General features: G+C 42.3%; 1 protein-coding gene across 4 annotated transcripts; it reads right to left on the reverse strand.

The window, feature by feature from the left end:
• Window positions 1–1798: 1798 nt before the first annotated feature.
• Window positions 1799–18657, reverse strand: LOC110532194 (serine/threonine-protein kinase 38). Of its 4 annotated transcripts, none has more exons than XM_021615882.3 (13): window positions 17768–18657; window positions 14787–14923; window positions 13375–13426; window positions 11992–12114; window positions 11804–11887; window positions 11538–11661; window positions 11007–11161; window positions 10680–10782; window positions 8762–8823; window positions 8507–8624; window positions 6957–7176; window positions 4378–4472; window positions 1799–4145 (listed from the first exon to the last, which is right to left on the reverse strand). In XM_021615882.3, exons 1-13 carry the CDS (start codon window positions 17810–17812, stop codon window positions 4006–4008), a joined length of 1458 nt encoding a protein of 485 aa, XP_021471557.2. In that variant the 5' UTR covers window positions 17813–18657; the 3' UTR covers window positions 1799–4005. The 4 variants fall into 4 exon arrangements, with proteins under 4 accessions (XP_021471557.2, XP_090040555.1, XP_021471558.1 ...); XM_090184429.1 differs by having other exon boundaries at window positions 17268–18575; XM_021615883.3 differs by having other exon boundaries at window positions 10671–10782; window positions 17268–18575.
• Between the last annotated feature and the right edge of the window lie 1446 nt (window positions 18658–20103).

The raw sequence follows: 20103 nt of genomic DNA on the forward strand, positions 1-20103 counted from the left end.
AAAAATGTTTAACTGGTTCCACTTAAGTCTGAATCGGTTGAGTAGCAAAATGTGGAAGCCAAATTAGGAATAATTAATATTCTAGCCTTTTGCCTCAAGCTGTTAGTTCACTGCGTTTCCATTATTCCACCTCATAGAACTACAGAAGTGCCAATTTAAGTTGTGGTTAGTTTGTAGTCAAAACAATTTCCAGAAGAAAATGTATAAGTCCTGCACATGGCTAGCTTGCTTGTTCAACCAGTAAAATGGCATTAATTCCACTGGTCCATCAAAAAAAACACCCATTAAATTATAACCCCCTACTTCTGATTAAATGTTCACACACCAAAAGTTGACACACTCATTCAAGAGTTTATTTTTACAGTTTTCTGCATTGTAGAATAATAGTGAAGACAAACTATGAAATAACACATCATGTAGTAACCAAAGAAAGTGTTAAATCAAAATATATTTTAGATCCTTCAAAGTAGCCATCCTTTGCCTTGATGACAGCTTTGCACACTCTTGGCATTCTCTCAAACAGCTTCACCTGGAATGCTTTTCAATTAGCAGGTGTGCATCATTGAAGTTAATTTGTGGAATTTCTTTCCTTCTTAATGCGTTTGAACCAATCAGTTGTGACAAAGTAGGGGTGGTATACAGAAGATAGCCCTATTTGGTAAAAGACCAAGTCCATATTATGGCAAGAACAGCTTAAATAAGCAAGGAGAAACAGTCCATAATTACTTTAAGACATGAAGGTCAGTCAATACAGAACACCAAGAATTTAACATTTCTTCAAGTGCAGTTGAGAAAAAAAAAAACATCAAGCGCTGTGATGAAACTGGCTCTGAGGACTGCCACAGGTAAGGAAGACCCAGAGTTATCTCTGCTGCAGAGGATACGTTAGTTACCAGCTTCACCACTCACTCAGATCGCAGCCCCAAAAAATGCTTCAGAGTTCAAGTAACAGACATCTCAACTGCGTGAATCAGGCCTTCATGGTCAAATTGCTATAAAGAAACCACTACTAAAAGGACACCAAAAAGAAGACTTGATTGGGAAAACACGAGCAATAGACATTAGACCGGTGGAAGTCTGTCCTTCAGTCTGAGTCCAAATGTGAGATTTTTGGTTCCAACCGCAGTGTCTTTGAGACGCAGAGTAGGTGAACAGATGATGAGTAAGTGTGATGGTGCTTTACCGGTGACACTAATTTAGAATTCAAGGCACACTTAACCAGCATGGCTACCACAGCATTCTGCAGCAATACACCATCCCATCTGGTTTGGACTTAGTGGGACTATAATTTGTTTTTCAACAGGACAATGGACCTCCAGGCTGTGTTAGGGCTATTTGACCAAGGAGTGTGATGGAGTGCTGCGTCAGATGACCTGGCCTCCACAGCTGAATTCAACCCAATTGAGATGGTTTGGGATGAGTTGGATCGCAGAGTGAAGGAAAAGCAGCCGAAAGGTGCTCAGCATGTGGGAACACCTTCAAGACTGTTGGAAAAGCATTGCAGTTGAAGCTGGTTGAGAATGCCAAGATTGCAAAGCTGTCATCAAGGCAAAGAATGTCTACGTTGATAAATCGCGTTTTTGGTTACTACATAATGTCGCGTGTTATTTCATAGTTTTGATGCCGTCACTACTATTCTACAATGTAGAAAATTGTAAAAAAATAAAGAAAAACCTTTGAATGAGTAGGTGTCCAAACTTTTGACTGGCACACACACACACACAATGTATGCCTGGGGAAAAAGAACAGCATACACACCGTTAAGTGACATCTACAAAATAACTTGAGGTTATCAGTGTGGGTTAATCAAACATTTCATTTTTACTGAGCATATCAACCATTCCTCTGAAGACAGGCAAATCACACACACCAAGCAGCATAAATTAACAATACAATCATTTAAAAAGTCATATGCACTTTCCCCACCTCATCCGCCCAAATAGTTTTTAAACCCAGCATTACAGAATAATTTGGACATCAAGCATCAGTAAAATGATTAGAGACCAGTCTCAAATCAGCTGTCGCTCAGTTGTAAAAAATAAATAATCTGGCTATTAAAGTACTCTAAACTACCCAGAACACCATACAGGGATTTAAGAAAAGACCAGATGACATCTTCCCTGAGTGACAGAAACCTACCACTAAATGGTGGCTGTGGCTACATTCCATTCAGCATTTTGGAATTAACATGGCATGAAATCAATCTGCCACTACACCTTGGGATTACATTCGATTCAAATGACACAGCATTTGGGATTTTGTTTTAAGTAGTCACATACAGCCCTGGGTAGAGTTAAGGTCAGAGTTTCTCCCTCACACCTCTTGAAAAGTAAGGAACTTCCAGGTGACATATCCTTGACAAAACTTGAGACAAACGCAATGATTAAAATGTTACTCAAAGCTCAGTTGCTAAGAAAAAAAACAAGCGACAGCAAGAGGAAACTATAGACAAGAAGTGAAAGGTGACGTGAATGATCCGAACCTGGGGTCAGAGTACAGAGTCAGAGTCCCTCAATCTAAAAAGGTGCTCCTTTTCTATTCCCCGTTCCTTCCAGCGCCACTGAACCAACTTGCGCTGCCCGCCACTCACCTACCAAGCCCCTACAGACCAATGGTCAGGAAGTTTTTTTTTTAACGACAAGGAAAGAGAGAACAAACAGAAGATTGATGTCTTGGCCTTACTTCTAGCTCCCCTACCACAAAAAGGTCAATTGAAAAGTAAACCAAAGAAATGGTCGGTACATGCAAATTTTAGCATTTGACTTTGCGCTCCAGCTAAAGGATATGCATATCCAGAAAAAGTTATAGCGCTAACAGATTATTGCCGAATAATAACTCAGGACAACATGAATGCTACCCTTCAAAAGTGGATGATTGTCAAATCAAGAATGAATCTAAACAAGTGGGCTTCTGGGAGGTGTAGTTCCATTTCAAATGGAATCATATTCCAGAGAGGTGATTATATTGCTATAAACACTTGCATAAATCCATGTATAAAAACAGCTCTACCATTGATGGTATTGAAGTGACAATTACATGGGGACAAAACAATTACATTGAAACCCTAAAATAATAATCTCTTTGGTTAAGAGTTGCCTTGTTGCAACAGACAACCTGTCGGAAGGGCTAGCACCCAAGATGCTTCAGAAAGCTTACTAAAAACTCATTAGTTCCCGTCAAATGACACTCCATTTCTAATAGTTTTAATAGGGGGACCTAGTTTCTAAAGATGGAGAATTCAATTGTGTGTGGAGCATTTTTCTCTTGTTGAAAAAGGACTGAAGAGAGAAAAGCTAGCCCTTTGACAGAAAAGCGAGGCATATTGGATCCCAGGCCCTTGATAATTGGCCGCTCCGCTAAGACTTCAAAGCCCGTTTATGACGGGAGAAGTGAAGGAATGCGGGTATAGCCGGTTGAGTGTGGTCCGCTGGTGTGACAACAGGCTCTGGCCCCAAGGGTGACCTGTTATGCTGGTATCTTGGCTCGTTCCGGTGGAATAATGAAGCATAGAGAATCAGTCTTGGCCGAGTTGGACCGATACTAGTGGAGATCTGAGAGATGTTCCCCAAACTAAGGAAATAACATCTCCAAGACTGCTCTTTGGTGGATCCCACTTGAAAAAAAGCTATGGGAAATTAAATACTGGGGTGGAACAGCATGTGAGTTTCCATATAGAAAAACAATTATTCCATGAAGAATTGAGCTTGCAGACAGTATAATGGGAACACCGTCCTTATCTTCCAGCACTAGACTGGCTTTTAAAAAAAAAAAATGTTTAAGATCGACACAGACTAGAGTTGGAGTAGGCCACACTTCTCTACGCAGAGCCCTTCAACAAGTCCCATGCAAGGGAAGGAGGAACGTCCCTTCAGCAGGAAGGGCCCAAAACAAGGTTAATTTAGTGTCTTTTGGAGCTAGAGGAGTGGTCACTGGGCTCCATGGTGTATTCCTTTTGAATGCCAGTCTGAGGGGCAGGTAGAGTGAGTGAGTGAACAAATAAATTATTCATTTCTTCCCTGTCTTCATGTAGGAGGGGATGGTCCCTCGGGCTGTGAGGCCCTCGAAGCGCTTGTAGGTGTAGTTGATGAAGACCCAGTCCTTGTTCTTCAGGTCTGCCTCAGAATGGTTAGACACCACAGGGGCAGCTGAGGAGGAAAAGTAAAGGATAAAAGGTACCAAATGAAAGAGAACTGACAACCTGGGAGGGACTAATATTCATTAGTCGCAGACTATTGCAAAACATTTTGCAAGGGAAAATGTTTACTCTAGGAACCAAACAGAACAGAAGGAGCCAAAAAACAGGGAGGAACCTAATGAACATGAGCCTGTCGATCTGACTACTGACAGCCACTGGTGTTGTGACAATAAGCAACGTACCCGTTGGCTGGAGGATATCGGAGTCTGGGAACTCGTCAAAGTTGGACGTGTCGTCGATGCTTTTGATCTGGATGGGAATGGCAGCGGGCCTCTCTCTGTAGGGACAACACGGGACTCTGGTTTTACAACGGGACTGTTCCCACCCGTTTTTTTAAATGCACCGCTACATTGTCAGAAAATGCTAGCCAGGATATTATGGAGGTTGGTAAATAACCAGCTAATAAACTTTTTGTATTGTTTGGATGAAAATACAAAGACCGGTCAACCTTGAATCATTTTTACAAGTACCAATTCACAGCACACGCAACTACAATGCTCAAATAAAAGGAACATGCTAATTCATGTTTTGCCTAATAATGATGTTGGCAGAAGACTGCCTCCATAGGAATAGTAGGCTGTACAGATAGACTTATGGGTACTTGGCTGCTCTTCAGTAGCTAACTAGATCAACATTTTAGAAAGTACAGTGCCTTGCGAAAGTATTCGGCCCCCTTGAACTTCGCGACCTTTTGCCACATTTCAGGCTTCAAACATAAAGATATAAAACTGTATTGTTTTGTGAAGAATCAACAACAAGTGGGACACAATCATGAAGTGGAACGACATTTATTGGATACTTCAAACGTTTTTAACAAATCAAAAACTGAAGAATTGGGCGTGCAAAATTATTCAGCCCCTTTACTTTCAGTGCAGCAAACTCTCTCCAGAAGTTCAGTGAGGATCTCTGAATGATCCAATGTTGACCTAAATGACTAATGACGATAAATACAATCCACCTGTGTGAAATCAAGTCTCCGTATAAATGCACCTGCACTGTGATAGTCTCAGAGGTCCGTTAAAAGCGCAGAGAGCATCATGAAGAAGAAGGAACACACCAGGCAGGTCCGAGATACTGTTGTGAAGAAGTTTAAAGCCGGATTTGGATACAAAAAGATTTCCCAAGCTTTAAACATCCCAAGGAGCACTGTGCAAGCGATAATATTGAAATGGAAGGAGTATCAGACCACTGCAAATCTACCAAGACCTGGCCGTCCCTCTAAACTTTCAGCTCATACAAGGAGAAGACTGATCAGAGATGCAGCCAAGAGGCCCATGATCACTCTGGATGAACTGCAGAGATCTACAGCTGAGGTGGGAGACTCTGTCCATAGGACAACAATCAGTCGTATATTGCACAAATCTGGCCTTTATGGAAGAGTGGCAAGAAGAAAGCCATTTCTTAAAGATATCCATAAAAAGTGTCATTTAAAGTTTGCCACAAGCCACCTGGGAGACACACCAAACATGTGGAAGAAGGTGCTCTGGTCAGATGAAACCAAAATTGAACTTTTTGGCAACAATGCAAAACGTTATGTTTGGCGTAAAAGCAACACAGCTGAACACACCATCCCCACTGTCAAACATGGTGGTGGCAGCATCATGGTTTGGGCCTGCTTTTCTTCAGCAGGGACAGGGAAGATGGTTAGAATTGATGGGAAGATGGATGTAGCCAAATACAAGGACCATTCTGGAAGAAAACCTGATGGAGTCTGCAAAAGACCTGAGACTGGGACGGAGATTTGTCTTCCAACAAGACAATGATCCAAAACATAAAGCAAAATCTACAATGGAATGGTTCAAAAATAAACATATCCAGGTGTTAGAATGGCCAAGTCAAAGTCCAGACCTGAATCCAATCGAGAATCTGTGGAAAGAACTGAAAACTGCTGTTCACAAATGCTCTCCATCCAACCTCACTGAGCTCGAGCTGTTTTGCAAGGAGGAATGGGAAAAAATGTCAGTCTCTCGATGTGCAAAACTGATAGAGACATACCCCAAGTGACTTACAGCTGTAATCGCAGCAAAAGGTGGCGCTACAAAGTATTAACTTAAGGGGGCTGAATAATTTTGCACGCCCAATTTTTCAGTTTTTGATTTGTTAAAAAAGTTTGAAATATCCAATAAATGTCGTTCCACTTCATGATTGTGTCCCACTTGTTGTTGATTCTTCACAAAAAAAATACAGTTTTATATCTTTATGTTTGAAGCCTGAAATGTGGCAAATGGTCGCAAAGTTCAAGGGGGCCGAATACTTTCGCAAGGCACTGTATATGTACAATCAGGGCTTTTTTTTTTTGTTGCCAACACAGAAGTTTTGGTCGGTACATGCATATTTTTCTTGGTAAAATTTAGGGGTAATGATTATTAAAATAGGTGTCTTTATGTGGTTAGCCCCTAGAAAAATTTAAACTGTCTAATTTTGTTTGGGGAGACATTTTTGAATATTTCAATTACTGGTGGAATGTAGTAGTCTAGCTTACAGTAGGCTATTTGGAATATGAAACAACTGAACTTGGCCTATATGAGCTGGTTTCAGATCTCCATGTTCTCACCCAAATACTGACTCCACTCCAACTTCAGACGGTTGAGTCAAAAAACACAACATGACCATTTTTTACATATTATAGGGTAGTTTTTCATACCAGAGTACTTTGACCTCAAATTGCATGCATGGTATACAAAATACATGCATGTTGGCAGGTCTGCACACACAAAGAAAAAAGAAAAGAAAAGTGAACTATTATTTTAAGCCCTCCTACCTGATGTGGTCGTAGTCCACCCCTTCGAAGAAGGCGTTGCCCTTGATGTCCTCCACCCCCGTCGCTCCAATCCTGTGCTCCTCTTCACAGCAAAACCTGAGGATGAGGTCCTTGGCCTTCTCGGAGATGGGCACTTCCGGGGGAAAGGTCAGCGTTTCCCGCCAGTTCATCACCTTCCTGTAGGTCTCCTGGGGGGTCTCCGAGCAGAACGGGGGATAGCCTGGAGCATAATACACACAAGGGATCAACACATAAGCCAGGCATGGCCAAATGCATAGGAATGGCATCATTTTGTGACATTCATAATACGCACTATATTAGACACAAAAGTATGTGGACACCCCTTTGGCGGTTTCAGCCACACCTGCTGCTGACAGGTGTATAAAAATCAAGCATACAGCCATGCAATCTCCATAGACAATCATTGGCAGTAGAATGGACTTACTGAAGTGCTCAGTGACTTTCAACGTGGCACCGTCATAGGATGCCACCTTTCCTACAAGTCAGTTGGTCAAATTTCTGCTGTGCTAGAGCTGCTCCGATCAACTGTAAGTGCTGTTATTGTGAAGGAGCAACAACAGCTCAGCCGCAAAGTGGTAGGCCACACAAGCCCACAGAACGGGACCGCCAAGTGCTGAAGAGTGTAAAAATAGCCCGTCCTCGGTTGCAACACTCCCTACTGAGTTCCAAACTGCCTCTGGTAGCAACCTCAGCACAATAAGTGTTCGTCGGGAGCATCATGAAGTGGCGTTCCATGGCCGAGTAGCCGAACACAAGCCTAAGAGCATCATGCGCAATGCCAAGCGTCGGCTGGAGTAGTGTAAAGCTCGCCACCACTGGACTCTGGAGCAGTGAAAAACACATTCTCAGGAGTGATGAATCCGACGGACGAATCGGGGTTTGGCGAATGCGAGGAGAACGCTACCTGCCCCAATGGACAGTGCCAACTATAAAGTTTGGTGGATGAGGAATAATGGTCTGGAGCTGTTTTTCATGGTTCAGGCTAGGCCCCTTAGTTTCAGAAGGGAAATCTTAACGCTACAATGACATTCTGTGCTTCCAACTTTGTGGCAACAGTTTGGGGAAGGCCCTTTCCTGTTACAGCATGACAATGCACCCATGCAGCAAGCGAGGTCCATACAGAAATGGTTTGTCGAGATCAGTGTGGCGAACATGACTGGCCTGCACAGAGCCCCGACCTCAAACCCATCGAACACCTTTGGGATGAAATAGAACACCGACTGCGACACAGGCCTAATCGCCCAACATCAGTGCCCGACCTCACTAATGCGGTTGTGCCTGAATAGAATCAAGTCCCTGCAGCAATGTTCCAACATCTAGTGGAAAGCTTTCGCAGAAGAGTGGAGGCTGTTATAGCAGCAAAGGGGGGGACCGACTCCATATGAATGCCCATGATTTTGGAATGAGATGTTCGACGAGCAGGTGTACACAGATTTTGTCATGTAGTGTATGTTTGAAAGACAATTTCCAAATACTACCATCAATGGCTTTGAGGAGGCTCCAAGTAGAACATGTCAATGAGATCTCACCTATCAGCATCTCATACATGATGACTCCCAGGCTCCACCAATCACAGAGCTTGTTGTATCCGTTCTGCATGAAGACTTCTGGGGCGATGTAGTCAGGGGTGCCCACAGTAGAGAAGGCCTAAAGGGAGAGAGCAAAACACTTTTAAACTTGATTCAAGGCTTCATAGTATTGTATAAATGTGACTACAAGACCACACCAATACCATTGTGTCTGTGTAGAATATGCTACCTTCCCATCTAGCTTTATTTTCTCACCAGCTGTCTCCTGTTCCTCTTCCATGTCTCTGCTTTCCTCTTTGAGTTCATGTTATTGAATGCTGTAAAGAATTAACAGTTCTATAAAATGACGCAACTTACATAGTGGTTCAACCGGTTTAATTCACCTTCAGGTTAAGATACAGTGCATTCGGAAAGTATTCAGACCTACAATTTACATTAGTCTTTCTAAAATGGATAACTTAATTTTTTTAAATAAACGTCCTAAATCTACACAATACCCCATAAAAAGAACTGTTCGCTTTGTTATTATGTATAAAAAGTCAGAAATACCTTATGTAAATAAGTATTCAGACCCTTTGCTATGACACTCGAAATTAAGCTCAGGTGCATCCTGATTCCATTGATCATCCTTAAGATATTTATACAACTTGTTTGGAGTCCACCTTTGGTGAATTCAATTGATTGGATATGCTTTGGAAAGGCACACACCTATCTATATAAGGTCCCACAGTTGACAGTGCATGTCAGAGCAAAAACCAAGCCATGCGGTCGAAGGGATTGTCCGTAGAGCTCCGAGATAGGATTGTGTCGAGGCACAGATCTGGGGAAGGGTACCAAAACATTTCTGCAGCATTGAAGGTCCCCAAAAATCATAGCTGCCTCCAACATTCTTAAAATGGAAGAAGTTTGGAACCACCAAGACTCTTCCTAGAGCTGGACGCCCGGCAAAACTGAGCAAGGGAGGTGACCCAAGAACCCAATGGTCACTGACCGAGCTCCAGAGTTGGTCTGTGGTAGAGTGGCCAGACGGTAGCCATGACAGCCCGCTTGGAGTTTGCCAAAAAGCACCAAAAGGATTCTCAGACCTTGAAAAACAAGATTCTCTGGTCTAATGAATCCAAGATTGACCTCTTTGGCTTGAATGCCAAGCGTCATGTCTGGAGGAAACCTGGTGCTAGCATCATGCTGAGGGGATGTTTTTAAGCAGCAGGGACTGGGAGACTAGTCAGGATCGAAGCAAAGATGAACGGAGCAAAGTACTGAGAGATCCTTGATGAATACCTGCTTCAGAGCTCTCAGGACAACAGACTGGGGTGAAGGGTCACCTTCCAACAGGTCAACAACCCTAAGCACACAGCCAAGACAAAGTAGGAGTGGCTTCGGGACAAGACTCTGAATGTCCTTGAGTGGCCCAGCCAGAGACCGGCCTTGAACCCGATTGAACATCTCTGGAGAGACCTGAAAATAGAGGTATAGTAACATTCCCCATCCAACCTGAAAGAGCTTGAGGGGATCTGCAGAGAAGAATGGAAGAAACTTCCCAAATACAGGTGTGCCAAGCTTGTAGCGCCATTCCAAAGACAAGGCTGTAATCGCTGCAAAAGGTGCTTCAACAAAATACTGAGTAAAGGGTCTGAATACTTACGTAAAACGTGATATTTAAGATTTTTTTAAGACATTTGCAAACATTTCTAAAAACCTGTTTTTGCCTTGTCATTTATCAGCTCTAATCCAGTGATTTACAATCAGGATATATTCAATGACTTTGTTAGTAAGGATTGTAACATGCAACAACAAATATGTACACACTGGTAAATGCAACAATACTTTTTCTTCTTTTAAATTTTTTTTTTTTAAATTTAAAAAAACACCTTTTATATAATATAAAACATACCTAAAAACAAATCTAAGTTCTTACCTTAAAAAAAGCACATTTGAAATCAGAACCAGGTTTGTAGAGAAACATTAAAGGCTCAATCTGGGACATTTCCTACTGTTCAAATACATATCCAATTAATAGAATTTATAAATTCCTTTTGAGCTTAGTGCATCCGTTTTACTCCATCATAACCCAAATATTACATCATTGTCATTTGAATGTGTGCAAACAAAGTGATACAGGGTGTTAGTATGTAAAGTAATGGATTGATTGGAGATGCCTGACTTTGCTTACTGAAGTCACTGGGGAGGCTGTGGTTGAGGTTCTTGTAGAACTCCGTACGATGGGCCCTCTTCAGACCCGTGCATAAACCAAAGTCAGACAGCTTCACATGGCCCTGGAACAATCAAAAGGCACCTTCAGTACAGGATCATATTCATTATTGCACACCAAAGCAAAAACTTTCTGCACCACAAAATGAAAACAAGCATTTCTTATTGGACAAGTTTAGTCCGTTTTCTTCAGTTTGGTGCCTTGTGAATTCGACCCAGTTGTGCACCTTATCCAAACCACCGGTCTGAGCTCATATTTGTGTGTCTCCAAGTCCGTGCTCAAACTCACCCTGGAGTCTAGTAGCAGGTTGTCAGGTTTGATGTCTCTGTGGATGAAGCCTAGTTGGTGGATGGAGTCGATGGCTATCACTGTCTCAGCGATGTAGAACTGAGTGGACTCCTCAGTCAGAGTATCCTTCTTCATGAGCAGGGTCATCATGTCACCTGTAGAGGGCAGTGGCATGTTATTGCAACTGGACTGAGGCATATTCAGTGAGGCATTAGTTTGTTTTGGTGGAATTTCAGATAGAAATGTGTTAAACAATTCTGTGCACTTTGGACGATGGCAGGTTGCTTATTCTATACAAAACAGGTCTTTGTGCAACATTGCTTCTCATTACTGGGATCGTATTCACAAAGTGTCTCAGATTAGGAGTGCCGAGTTTTGGCTGAGTCGAGTAGGCATGCCTACTCTGAAACACTATGAATACAAGCCCCAAGGTCTAAATACACATGCAAGACTTGCTAATCTGGGAGTTGCTCACTGGACAATAGTGCCTTAGTGTGGAGACTGTTCAGGTTTTCGGGGAGGGGGTCGTACCGCCAGGCAGGAACTCCATGATGAGGTAGAGGTTCATCTTGTCCTGGAAGCTGTAGAACATCTTGACCACCCACAGGCTGTCTGCCTCCACCAGAATGTCTCGCTCGGCACGGATGTGACCCACCTACGAATACACACACGGTACCATACATTTATTTTCTCAATTGCATGACAGGCACTCATGTTTGTATCAAAGACACTGCTTTGGATATTTGAGAGAAATTGCTGGCCATCAATGTTTACCTCCCCTACTCCTTCCTTCTCACCTGTTCCTTCTCCAGCATGTCAGCCTTACGGAGGATCTTCATAGCGTACACATGGCCCGTGTCCTTTTTCTGCACCAGACGCACCTGGGGACAAAGAGGACCAGAACGTGCCAAGAGTGTATTGAATAATAAGCCGAAACTCTGCAAGGCTACATAAAATATGTTTATACAAAAGGGATGATGCCTACCTCTCCAAAAGCTCCTCGGCCAATCACCTTGAGGGACTCAAAGTCCTCCAGGCCCAGGCGGGTTCGTTTGAGACGCAGGAAGTCGGTCTCTTTCCTGGCGTGCTGAGAACGCCGGATACACTTCTGCACAGGTAGAGGGGGCAATGGTTAGTGTCAAAAGGTTGGTTGTGTGTCAGGGTTTCCATTAGCCGGCTTTTGTCTGAAAAATATATTGCAAGCAGATAAAATTGGCACCAGCCAATTGTCCGGGAGAAGGAAAAGAAATCCCATTGTGAAATAATGCTTTTTAGCCTATTCATTGATGGAAATACATTTGACTGGTGATGCTTAAAAGTCTATAGGTTATTTGCCCATGTGTACAGCATATTCGTTACCTTATCACATGCGTACAGCAGAGAGCCTTTGAGTGGGAAATCTGTCAGACAGCGTAAGCGCAGCATTTTGTGGTGCTTTCAAGACAACTGGGAACTCGAAAATACGTGGTCAAATCATGTCAGTGATCTTCAGGTCGGAAAATCGGAGCGCTAGAAAGAGGCCCGATTCCAGAGTTGGAACTACGAGTTGAAGACCATTCAAAATTATTTCCACCCCAGTCGGAACTCGTTTTTATTCCCAGTTGTCTTGAATGCACTGAAGCCTGATTTGAGTTGTTTTGAACACGGCATCAAATGGCAATGGAAGGCAGGCTTCATCAGCACGTCACATCACTTTGCAATGAGCTGGAGGCAGTATGCATTTTGAAAACATATACTTAATTGTTTTCCCGCTAATTGCATTATGGAACTACCATTCGCCTGGAGTCTACTGCCTTGCCCGCATTGCTGCGCTTATGTGAAGAAATAGTTATTCAACATTAAGCTAAATGTTCTGATCTGTTGCATCAGACTCATTGCTTTAAGTTATTTATTTTTTAATGTAGCCTAGGTCTACTTGTTGTATGAATTTAGGATCTATTGTCACATGACTGTCCCAGTGTGTTTGGAATAGACCATTTCTCAATAAGCTGACCAATACAATATGTAGCCTAAACTTTTGTACTGTAGTAGATTGACATTGGCTAGTGATTTTTCTGTTAGTTACTCATCTTTTTGGCTGAGGAAAAGTAAATTCTAACATGTTCAAAGTGCAGAATTCAGTAAGGACGGCACACCATTGCAACCTAGACTTGCATGTTCTGTTAATATGAATTCCCATATCCTAAATATGATTTGTCATTCAGAGCACCGAGGGTGGACGCCCTGATAAAAAGTTATGCACTCAATGCATATGGGTCCAGTACATTTTTAAAATGTACTGTCATTTTATTGACATGTTCCCGGTCAAATGTCCGGCAACACATTTTCATAACGGAAACCCGGGTGTGTGCGCGCAAGTACACCTCACCTCTTCATCAACCAAGCCCTCTTGGTCCATCACCTTTTCCAACTTTTGCTGCCTGGAACAGAAATGCAAAAATAATTCACTTTCATTCAACTAATGTGTTGGGTTGATACTTTGTTCAAGAACTGACACTGCTTTGAGAGTGGAGATTGGTTCCAGCTGAGCCACATAATTATTCTCCTTTAACACCAATTAAGTGCACCATATAAACACAGCCACACATCTCTACCTTGAGAGAAAGAGTAACCCTCACTGGCTCATCTAGCAAAATGTGTAAGGGACTAAGAGTTTATTGAGTCATTGAGTAGTATCCTTCCAGAAAAACAGACAGGTGTCGTTCGGTCCTTATGCCCACATGCTTTCTATGGACCAACCCCATCACCACAACATAAGGGTCATATTCACTAGGAACAACACAGAACATAAGAATTGCTTGTTTTAGTGTTCCGTTGCAAAATTATTTGCTACGGTGTGCACTAATGAATGCGACCCAGGGACTTACATATTAGTAGTGTCATTTCCTTCTCTGCTCTGAAGCCGCTGAGATAAGAGACCACCACGTAACCTTTGGTTGCCAGTGATATTAATAGGGCTATGTGCTAGTAGGGGTTGGATTGGTGCCACTGTGTGTCATGTTCACTGTTTATCAGTTTCCTCTTGAAGTCGACACAAACAAGGTCCTCCTGTGGCCATGAGGGCGAAACCGACTCAGACCGCTACTTGACAGAAGCCAACTGTCATGTCTCCACCATCAGCTGCTTGTTTGATCATTACTCAGGTGACAGTGTTTGAACAGAAATGGTCCTTTACATACACACATATACTTTGAAATCATGTCAAGAATTTATGAAACATTCTGGTTTATTGCACTCAACCTCTGCCTACTTTTTCCAAGATCACAAGTTATGAATAAAAAAATGTAAAAAAGCCCCAGTCAGTGACACATTCATTCTTCACACATCAGTTGTTTTATCTCGAAACTGAAATGACCTCAGTGTGCTAGAGCGCACACAGACAGGGTGTGGTTTCCATCAAAGAGAGCCAGGGAGGTAACATGAAAGACAGCAGACAATTTGCATTAGAAAGAGCATAGAGGCCTACCAAGCAAGACAGACAAGTGTCATCAGCCCAATATAAAAATTAAAAAACAGGGGAGGGAAAAGCTACTGTTAAAATGTGAATATATTCTACAGATATAATGCAGTGGCCACCATTTCTTAGTCTAAATCATCAGCCAACACATTCATAAAGCACAAATACCAAAGTTAGCAACCGCCACCTTGAATGTCATAAGGCATAAGAAGAATGTAGCAATAGAGAAATTGGAAAAGATGGCTGTCGGTGGAAAGCATTGGTAGAACGTTGCCCATTGGCTCAGCCCAGACGGATGCATGCGTGTGCAGTCGGAGGCCTACCTCATCTCTCTCTCCTCATGTTGGGCGATAAGGTTGCTGTAGAAGTTCTCCAGGGTTACTTTGGCCATGGTCACGCGCTCCTTGGTGTGGTTACTCATCGAGGAGCAGGAACTCTGGCCCATCATTGCCATGGTTACCTAAGGGATGCACAGGAAAGGGGGGACTTTACCCCGACCTCACGATACGATAGTCACAATACTTAGGTGCCGATACTAAATGTATCACGATTCTATTTCTATTGCGATTTGATACTGTGATTTTATTGCGATTTGATGTTCCAAACATATTGATCACCATGTCTGCTGCAGAAGGATGAGAGAACATGAGAAAATGAATTTTGTCAGGGAAATAAGTGCTGAAAACAAATTGGCTCCCTACTTAAAAAAGATTGAGAACAAGCTATGAAAAAAAAAACTGGAGTTTTAGTGCAGGTACAGTCAACTAGCGCAAAAACAATACTGTGATCTTGTCAAAACTATACCTATATCATCAAAAATAATATACTGATGTGATTTTTTGATTACCTTTTACATTGACAATTTTATTTTAGATAATATTTGGGAAAAGAAATCCTAAATTAGTCATTTTTGCTGAATTCCTGGTGATTTTAGTTTTTTCTCAACCAAAAAGGCTCACTTGCAGGCCGGTTTTAGCCCGTCAGCCACCTGTTGCCAACCATGATAGACAGAAAGAACTGCAAATAGGTGTACACTGGCATGATTAACTTCAAGTCCAAAGGAAGTTGTAGTCTTCATAGTCCTTGTAATTGTGCTGGTTTTCATTCATTCACACACACCAGCCTGCCTATAGGCATACCCTTGCAAACACTTTCACTGGGTCATAACTTTGCTTCTAAACTTTCACTACAACATTTTCAAAGTGCTGAGACCAGCTCTTTCTAAAACAAGGTGCCAAGAAGAGTTAAAGACAATTGGTCTCTTTCAGTCATTGTACTGTAACTCAATGTCCACTCAGCGCATTCTACATGGCTGAGCAACAGGGACACTGTACCCTTGAGGTAGCATGAGGATGGGCACGTGGAAAGAGTCTGCCATTTGGCTATGAGCTCCAAGCATATACAAAGCCCTTGATTTGTGTCTTGCCGATGCTAGAAGGTCAGGGTAATTCAATTCTGTCAGACATTCCGTTTGGCACTGAAAAAGGTCATTAAAAGGAATGACTGGTGTCCTATAAAACGAGAATTAAAGTCGCCATGTGTATAGTACTACAATAAAGCCTGGTCAATAATATTGTGACAGAGCAGTTAAAATGATGGTGTGTAAATCAACTTCGTGCACCCAACTCTGGTGCGCATTACTGTTAATCAGACGGGTAGCCTGTGTGCACAATCATGGAGTGTAAACTGTGCAGAAAGGATACGTCACCTCGTCTGTCCAAGCGGTTTAGAAAGTCCTACAAGACATGCAAACAACTCAAGCATGCCTTACTCACAAATAGCTACTTAATATATACAAATAAAATAGGCTAGCTAGCTGCAAGTCTGTCATGTACCTAGCTACGCCAGAAATAGCTATGAATCTACTAGCTAACTAGTTAGCTAGTCTGGTTTAGGTTGACTGTCTGCCCTGGATAGATGCATTCGTTAACTTTAGCTGCATGTAAATAGCTAGCTAGGTAACAGCAAGCCGTTTAGAGTTATTGGCTAGCTCAATGACAAGTACAAAGTGGAGAGCTTCATCACATATGAATGACAATTGGCTAAATAGCTGAAGTAAAATACCATCCAAGTTAACCAACACTATCAAACTTGTCACAACAAGGCAAGCGTGTCTAGCTAGGTAACGTTAGCTAGCTAAGAGACCAGCCTACAACCAGTCCACCCGGCTAGCTATCAGTATCTTTGACCAAGGCATCAAAACCCATATTTGACTTTGCACACGTTTTTTATGTCTATTGATGTGATGTAGTCATCTACATCGTGGAGTTGGGGGAACACGCTTGGATAGTTAGCGGTATATAACTAGCCTGTGTTGTTGTGGCATTAAAGACAGCTTGCTAACTAGCCTAGCAGTTTACTGCTGCCAGGTAACGTTAACTAGTTTCACAAACCCAATCAGAACGTAACATAGCTAGTAATGTTAGCTAGCAAACAAACGTACTAAATTCCACACCAAAGTACATTGTATATGCATTTCAAAAATTGTCTAACCACAGCCAGGTAGCTAGCTTAATCTAGCTAAGGTTAGATGGCATAGCTAGCTAAAAGGTAGCTAGCTAAAATAGCACAGCGTAAAAGTGGGAAAATATCACTTAGATAACTGGCTACACTACAACTGATAGTTAGTTAGTCATTGATGCCTGGCTGGCACTACTGTAACGTAACTAGCCCAAGAGACAACTAGAAGATAAGACGGGAGGGGGCATATTGACCATAACATTTAATTTCACAAAACTAGTAGACGTGTTATCGTATATAAATTATATTCGGTTTCTCAGCAAGTTTGTCTTCTGTTATCTTACCTTCGCAGGAACGTCTCTCCTCTCTCTCTATCTACTCGGCTGTGTGTGGCTCAATCTTGTGTTTCCCTTTCGCTTTAAACTCATCATGACGCTTGGTGGCCACCAAGGCAAAGCGCAACGACTTGATATTTGCCACACCGCTTCTTCTTCCGGTCACTCTCTCTATTACTCTGCCTACTCACATTAATCCTCACCCTGTACCCATTTTCCTCTACCTCTCTCTACACTGCTTCAGCATACGACACATCCTGTACTTCTGACCCTAGCAACCTCAACATGACTTTCTCTCAACGGACACCTCTGATCTCCCCAGCCCCATGGGTACCCCCACAACTAACACACAACTTTCTCCACCGAAACTACACATTCCTTCGTATCATGCTCACATCTTGGACTCTTCCCCGTGTATATACTGCTGCAAACATGCCCATAAACTTGACACCTACAACGCTGAAGTATTTTAGGAACAAACGCTCTCAAGGGATAACTTACACACCTACCTTATATGACAAAGACTCTACATCAAAACTCAACAGATCAGACATCTTCGTTTCCCCAAGCACTCCAACTCATCTGCGTTGCACCAAACAGCGACTGTCACAGACAACGGGAATCTGTTTCGCTGTTGCTGTTTTACTTTCAACGTTGAAATGCCTTAGAGTTAGATGACCTGGTGAAAATATCATTTAGAATTGGCTTTTTTAAGAAGGAAACTCTGTAGTAATTATTGTTTTGCCCCCACTTTTGAATAATATTATTATGTTCTAAAAGAGCAAGTATTTCCCATCCCTATAATGATCTAATACACTCGTTCAAACAGGCGTTACTGCGCACTCACGTTTATCAATCGAATAATCTAATAACTGGACATTTCAGACTATACGCATACACTATTCTAACATTCATTGTGCGTTAAGAGAACAAACAAAAAACGTTATTGGAACTGTCACTGAATGCTAAGAAAACTGGGGTTCAGTCCCTGTCAGTCTGCCCTCCAAATTCGCTACAACGTTCTGCTGTGTAGCCTAGGCCAACACCTTGCATAATGGCAACTATTAACGATCTTGTCCATGGTGCTTTACTGACAGTAGTATTTCCCTCTTATGGAAACTGTCCTTCTAACAACTATAGGCTAGTAGACTACGTGAGCACACCAAATAAAACACGATCCTGGAAACCGTGTGTATGTTCCATGTCAAGCTGCTCTCCAAATTCGCTACAACGCCACTATTTTGCAGCCCATTATAAAAACTATAGTGGCCCACTAGATTGAGTACCTTAACCTGTAGGCATATCGTAAATTACAGTGGGAAAGTGAAAGTAAATTATAGGCCTATCCAACGGCTGCGGGAGAAATTAACAATTAAGCAGGGGTTTTACGCATGTGTCTGTGGGAGGAGAGGCAACTCAACGACCCCTCCTGCATGCGCAGCTAAAATGAGGCGCTGTTTGATTGTTTCATTACAATATATTCATGGATGCATTCTCCATTTCTTGAAATAATCATTGATCTATATATACTGCAGGCCTATTAGATAAATTATGATAGGCTATATAGGCTATAAATAAATAAAAACTGATCTGACATGACTTGGTTCGTGGCCTAGCGTAATTTCTCACTTCACTATCCATCTATCGGTCTTTATGGGTGGAAGGAATGAAGGATTCATAGGTTATCCCAAAACAGGGGCATCGTCTACGTTATAGGCTATTTGTCTAAGTTATAACGTTAATTTAGTACAACACTTTTCCCCCTTATAGAGACTAGTGGCTAGACCTGTTGGCGTTTAGGTTAAAATAATAGAGCGTTACCTAAACCCTTGCCATCTGCTCAGTGACACGGTCCATGACAGGGGTTTGGGGGCAGCCCTTGAGCCCGACAGGAAGCGCAATTCTTCTCCATGCAATCAGTGACCTACATTCATAAGATAATAAGCATAGGCCTACGAGGATACTTCATTGAAAGTGTAGCCTACATAAAACACCGTGCCATTACACACACACATTTGTAAGTTAACCTTTCATTTCGATATACATTATATATACAAAAGTATGTGGACACCCCTTCAAATTAGTGGATTTGGCTATTTCAGCCACACCTGTTGCTGACAGATGTATAAAATCCAGCACACATCCATGTAATCTCTACAGACAAACATTGGCAATAGAATGGTCTTACTGAAGAGCTCAGTCACTTTCAAATTGGCACGTCATAGGATGACAAATGTCCAACAAGTCAGTTCTTCAAATTTATGCCTTGGAAGAGCTGCCCTGGTTAACTGTAAGTGTTGTTATTGTCAAGTGGAAATGTCTAAGAGCAACAACAGCTCAGCCGCGAAGTAGTAGGCCACACAAGCTCACAGAAAAGGACCACCAGGTGCTGAAGCACGTAGCACGTAAAAATGGTCTGTCCTCGGTTGCAACACTCACTACCGAGTTCCAAACTGCCTCTGGAAGCAACATCTGCAAAATAACTGTTCAACGGAAGCTTCATGAAATGGGTTTCCATGGCCGAGCAGCAGCACACAAGCCTAAGATCACTATGCACAATGCCAAGCATCAGCTGGAGTGGTGTAATGCTCGCTGCCATTGGACTCTGGAGCAGTGGAAACGCGTTCTCTGGAGTGAATAATCACGCTTCACCATCTGTCAGTCCAAATGACGAATCTGGGTTTGGCAGATGCCAGGAGAACATTACCTGCACCAATGCACAGTGCCAACTGTAAAGTTTGGTGGAGGAAGAATAATGGTCTGGGCCTGTTTTTCATGGTTCGGGGTTAAAAAAATCTAATAAAAAAACACCTTTATTTAACCAGGTAGGCCAGTTGAGAACAAG

Source organism: Oncorhynchus mykiss, chromosome 9 (genome assembly GCF_057628025.1).
Source record: "Oncorhynchus mykiss isolate SJ-2025 chromosome 9, ASM5762802v1, whole genome shotgun sequence".
Taxonomy (NCBI): Eukaryota; Metazoa; Chordata; class Actinopteri; order Salmoniformes; family Salmonidae; genus Oncorhynchus; species Oncorhynchus mykiss.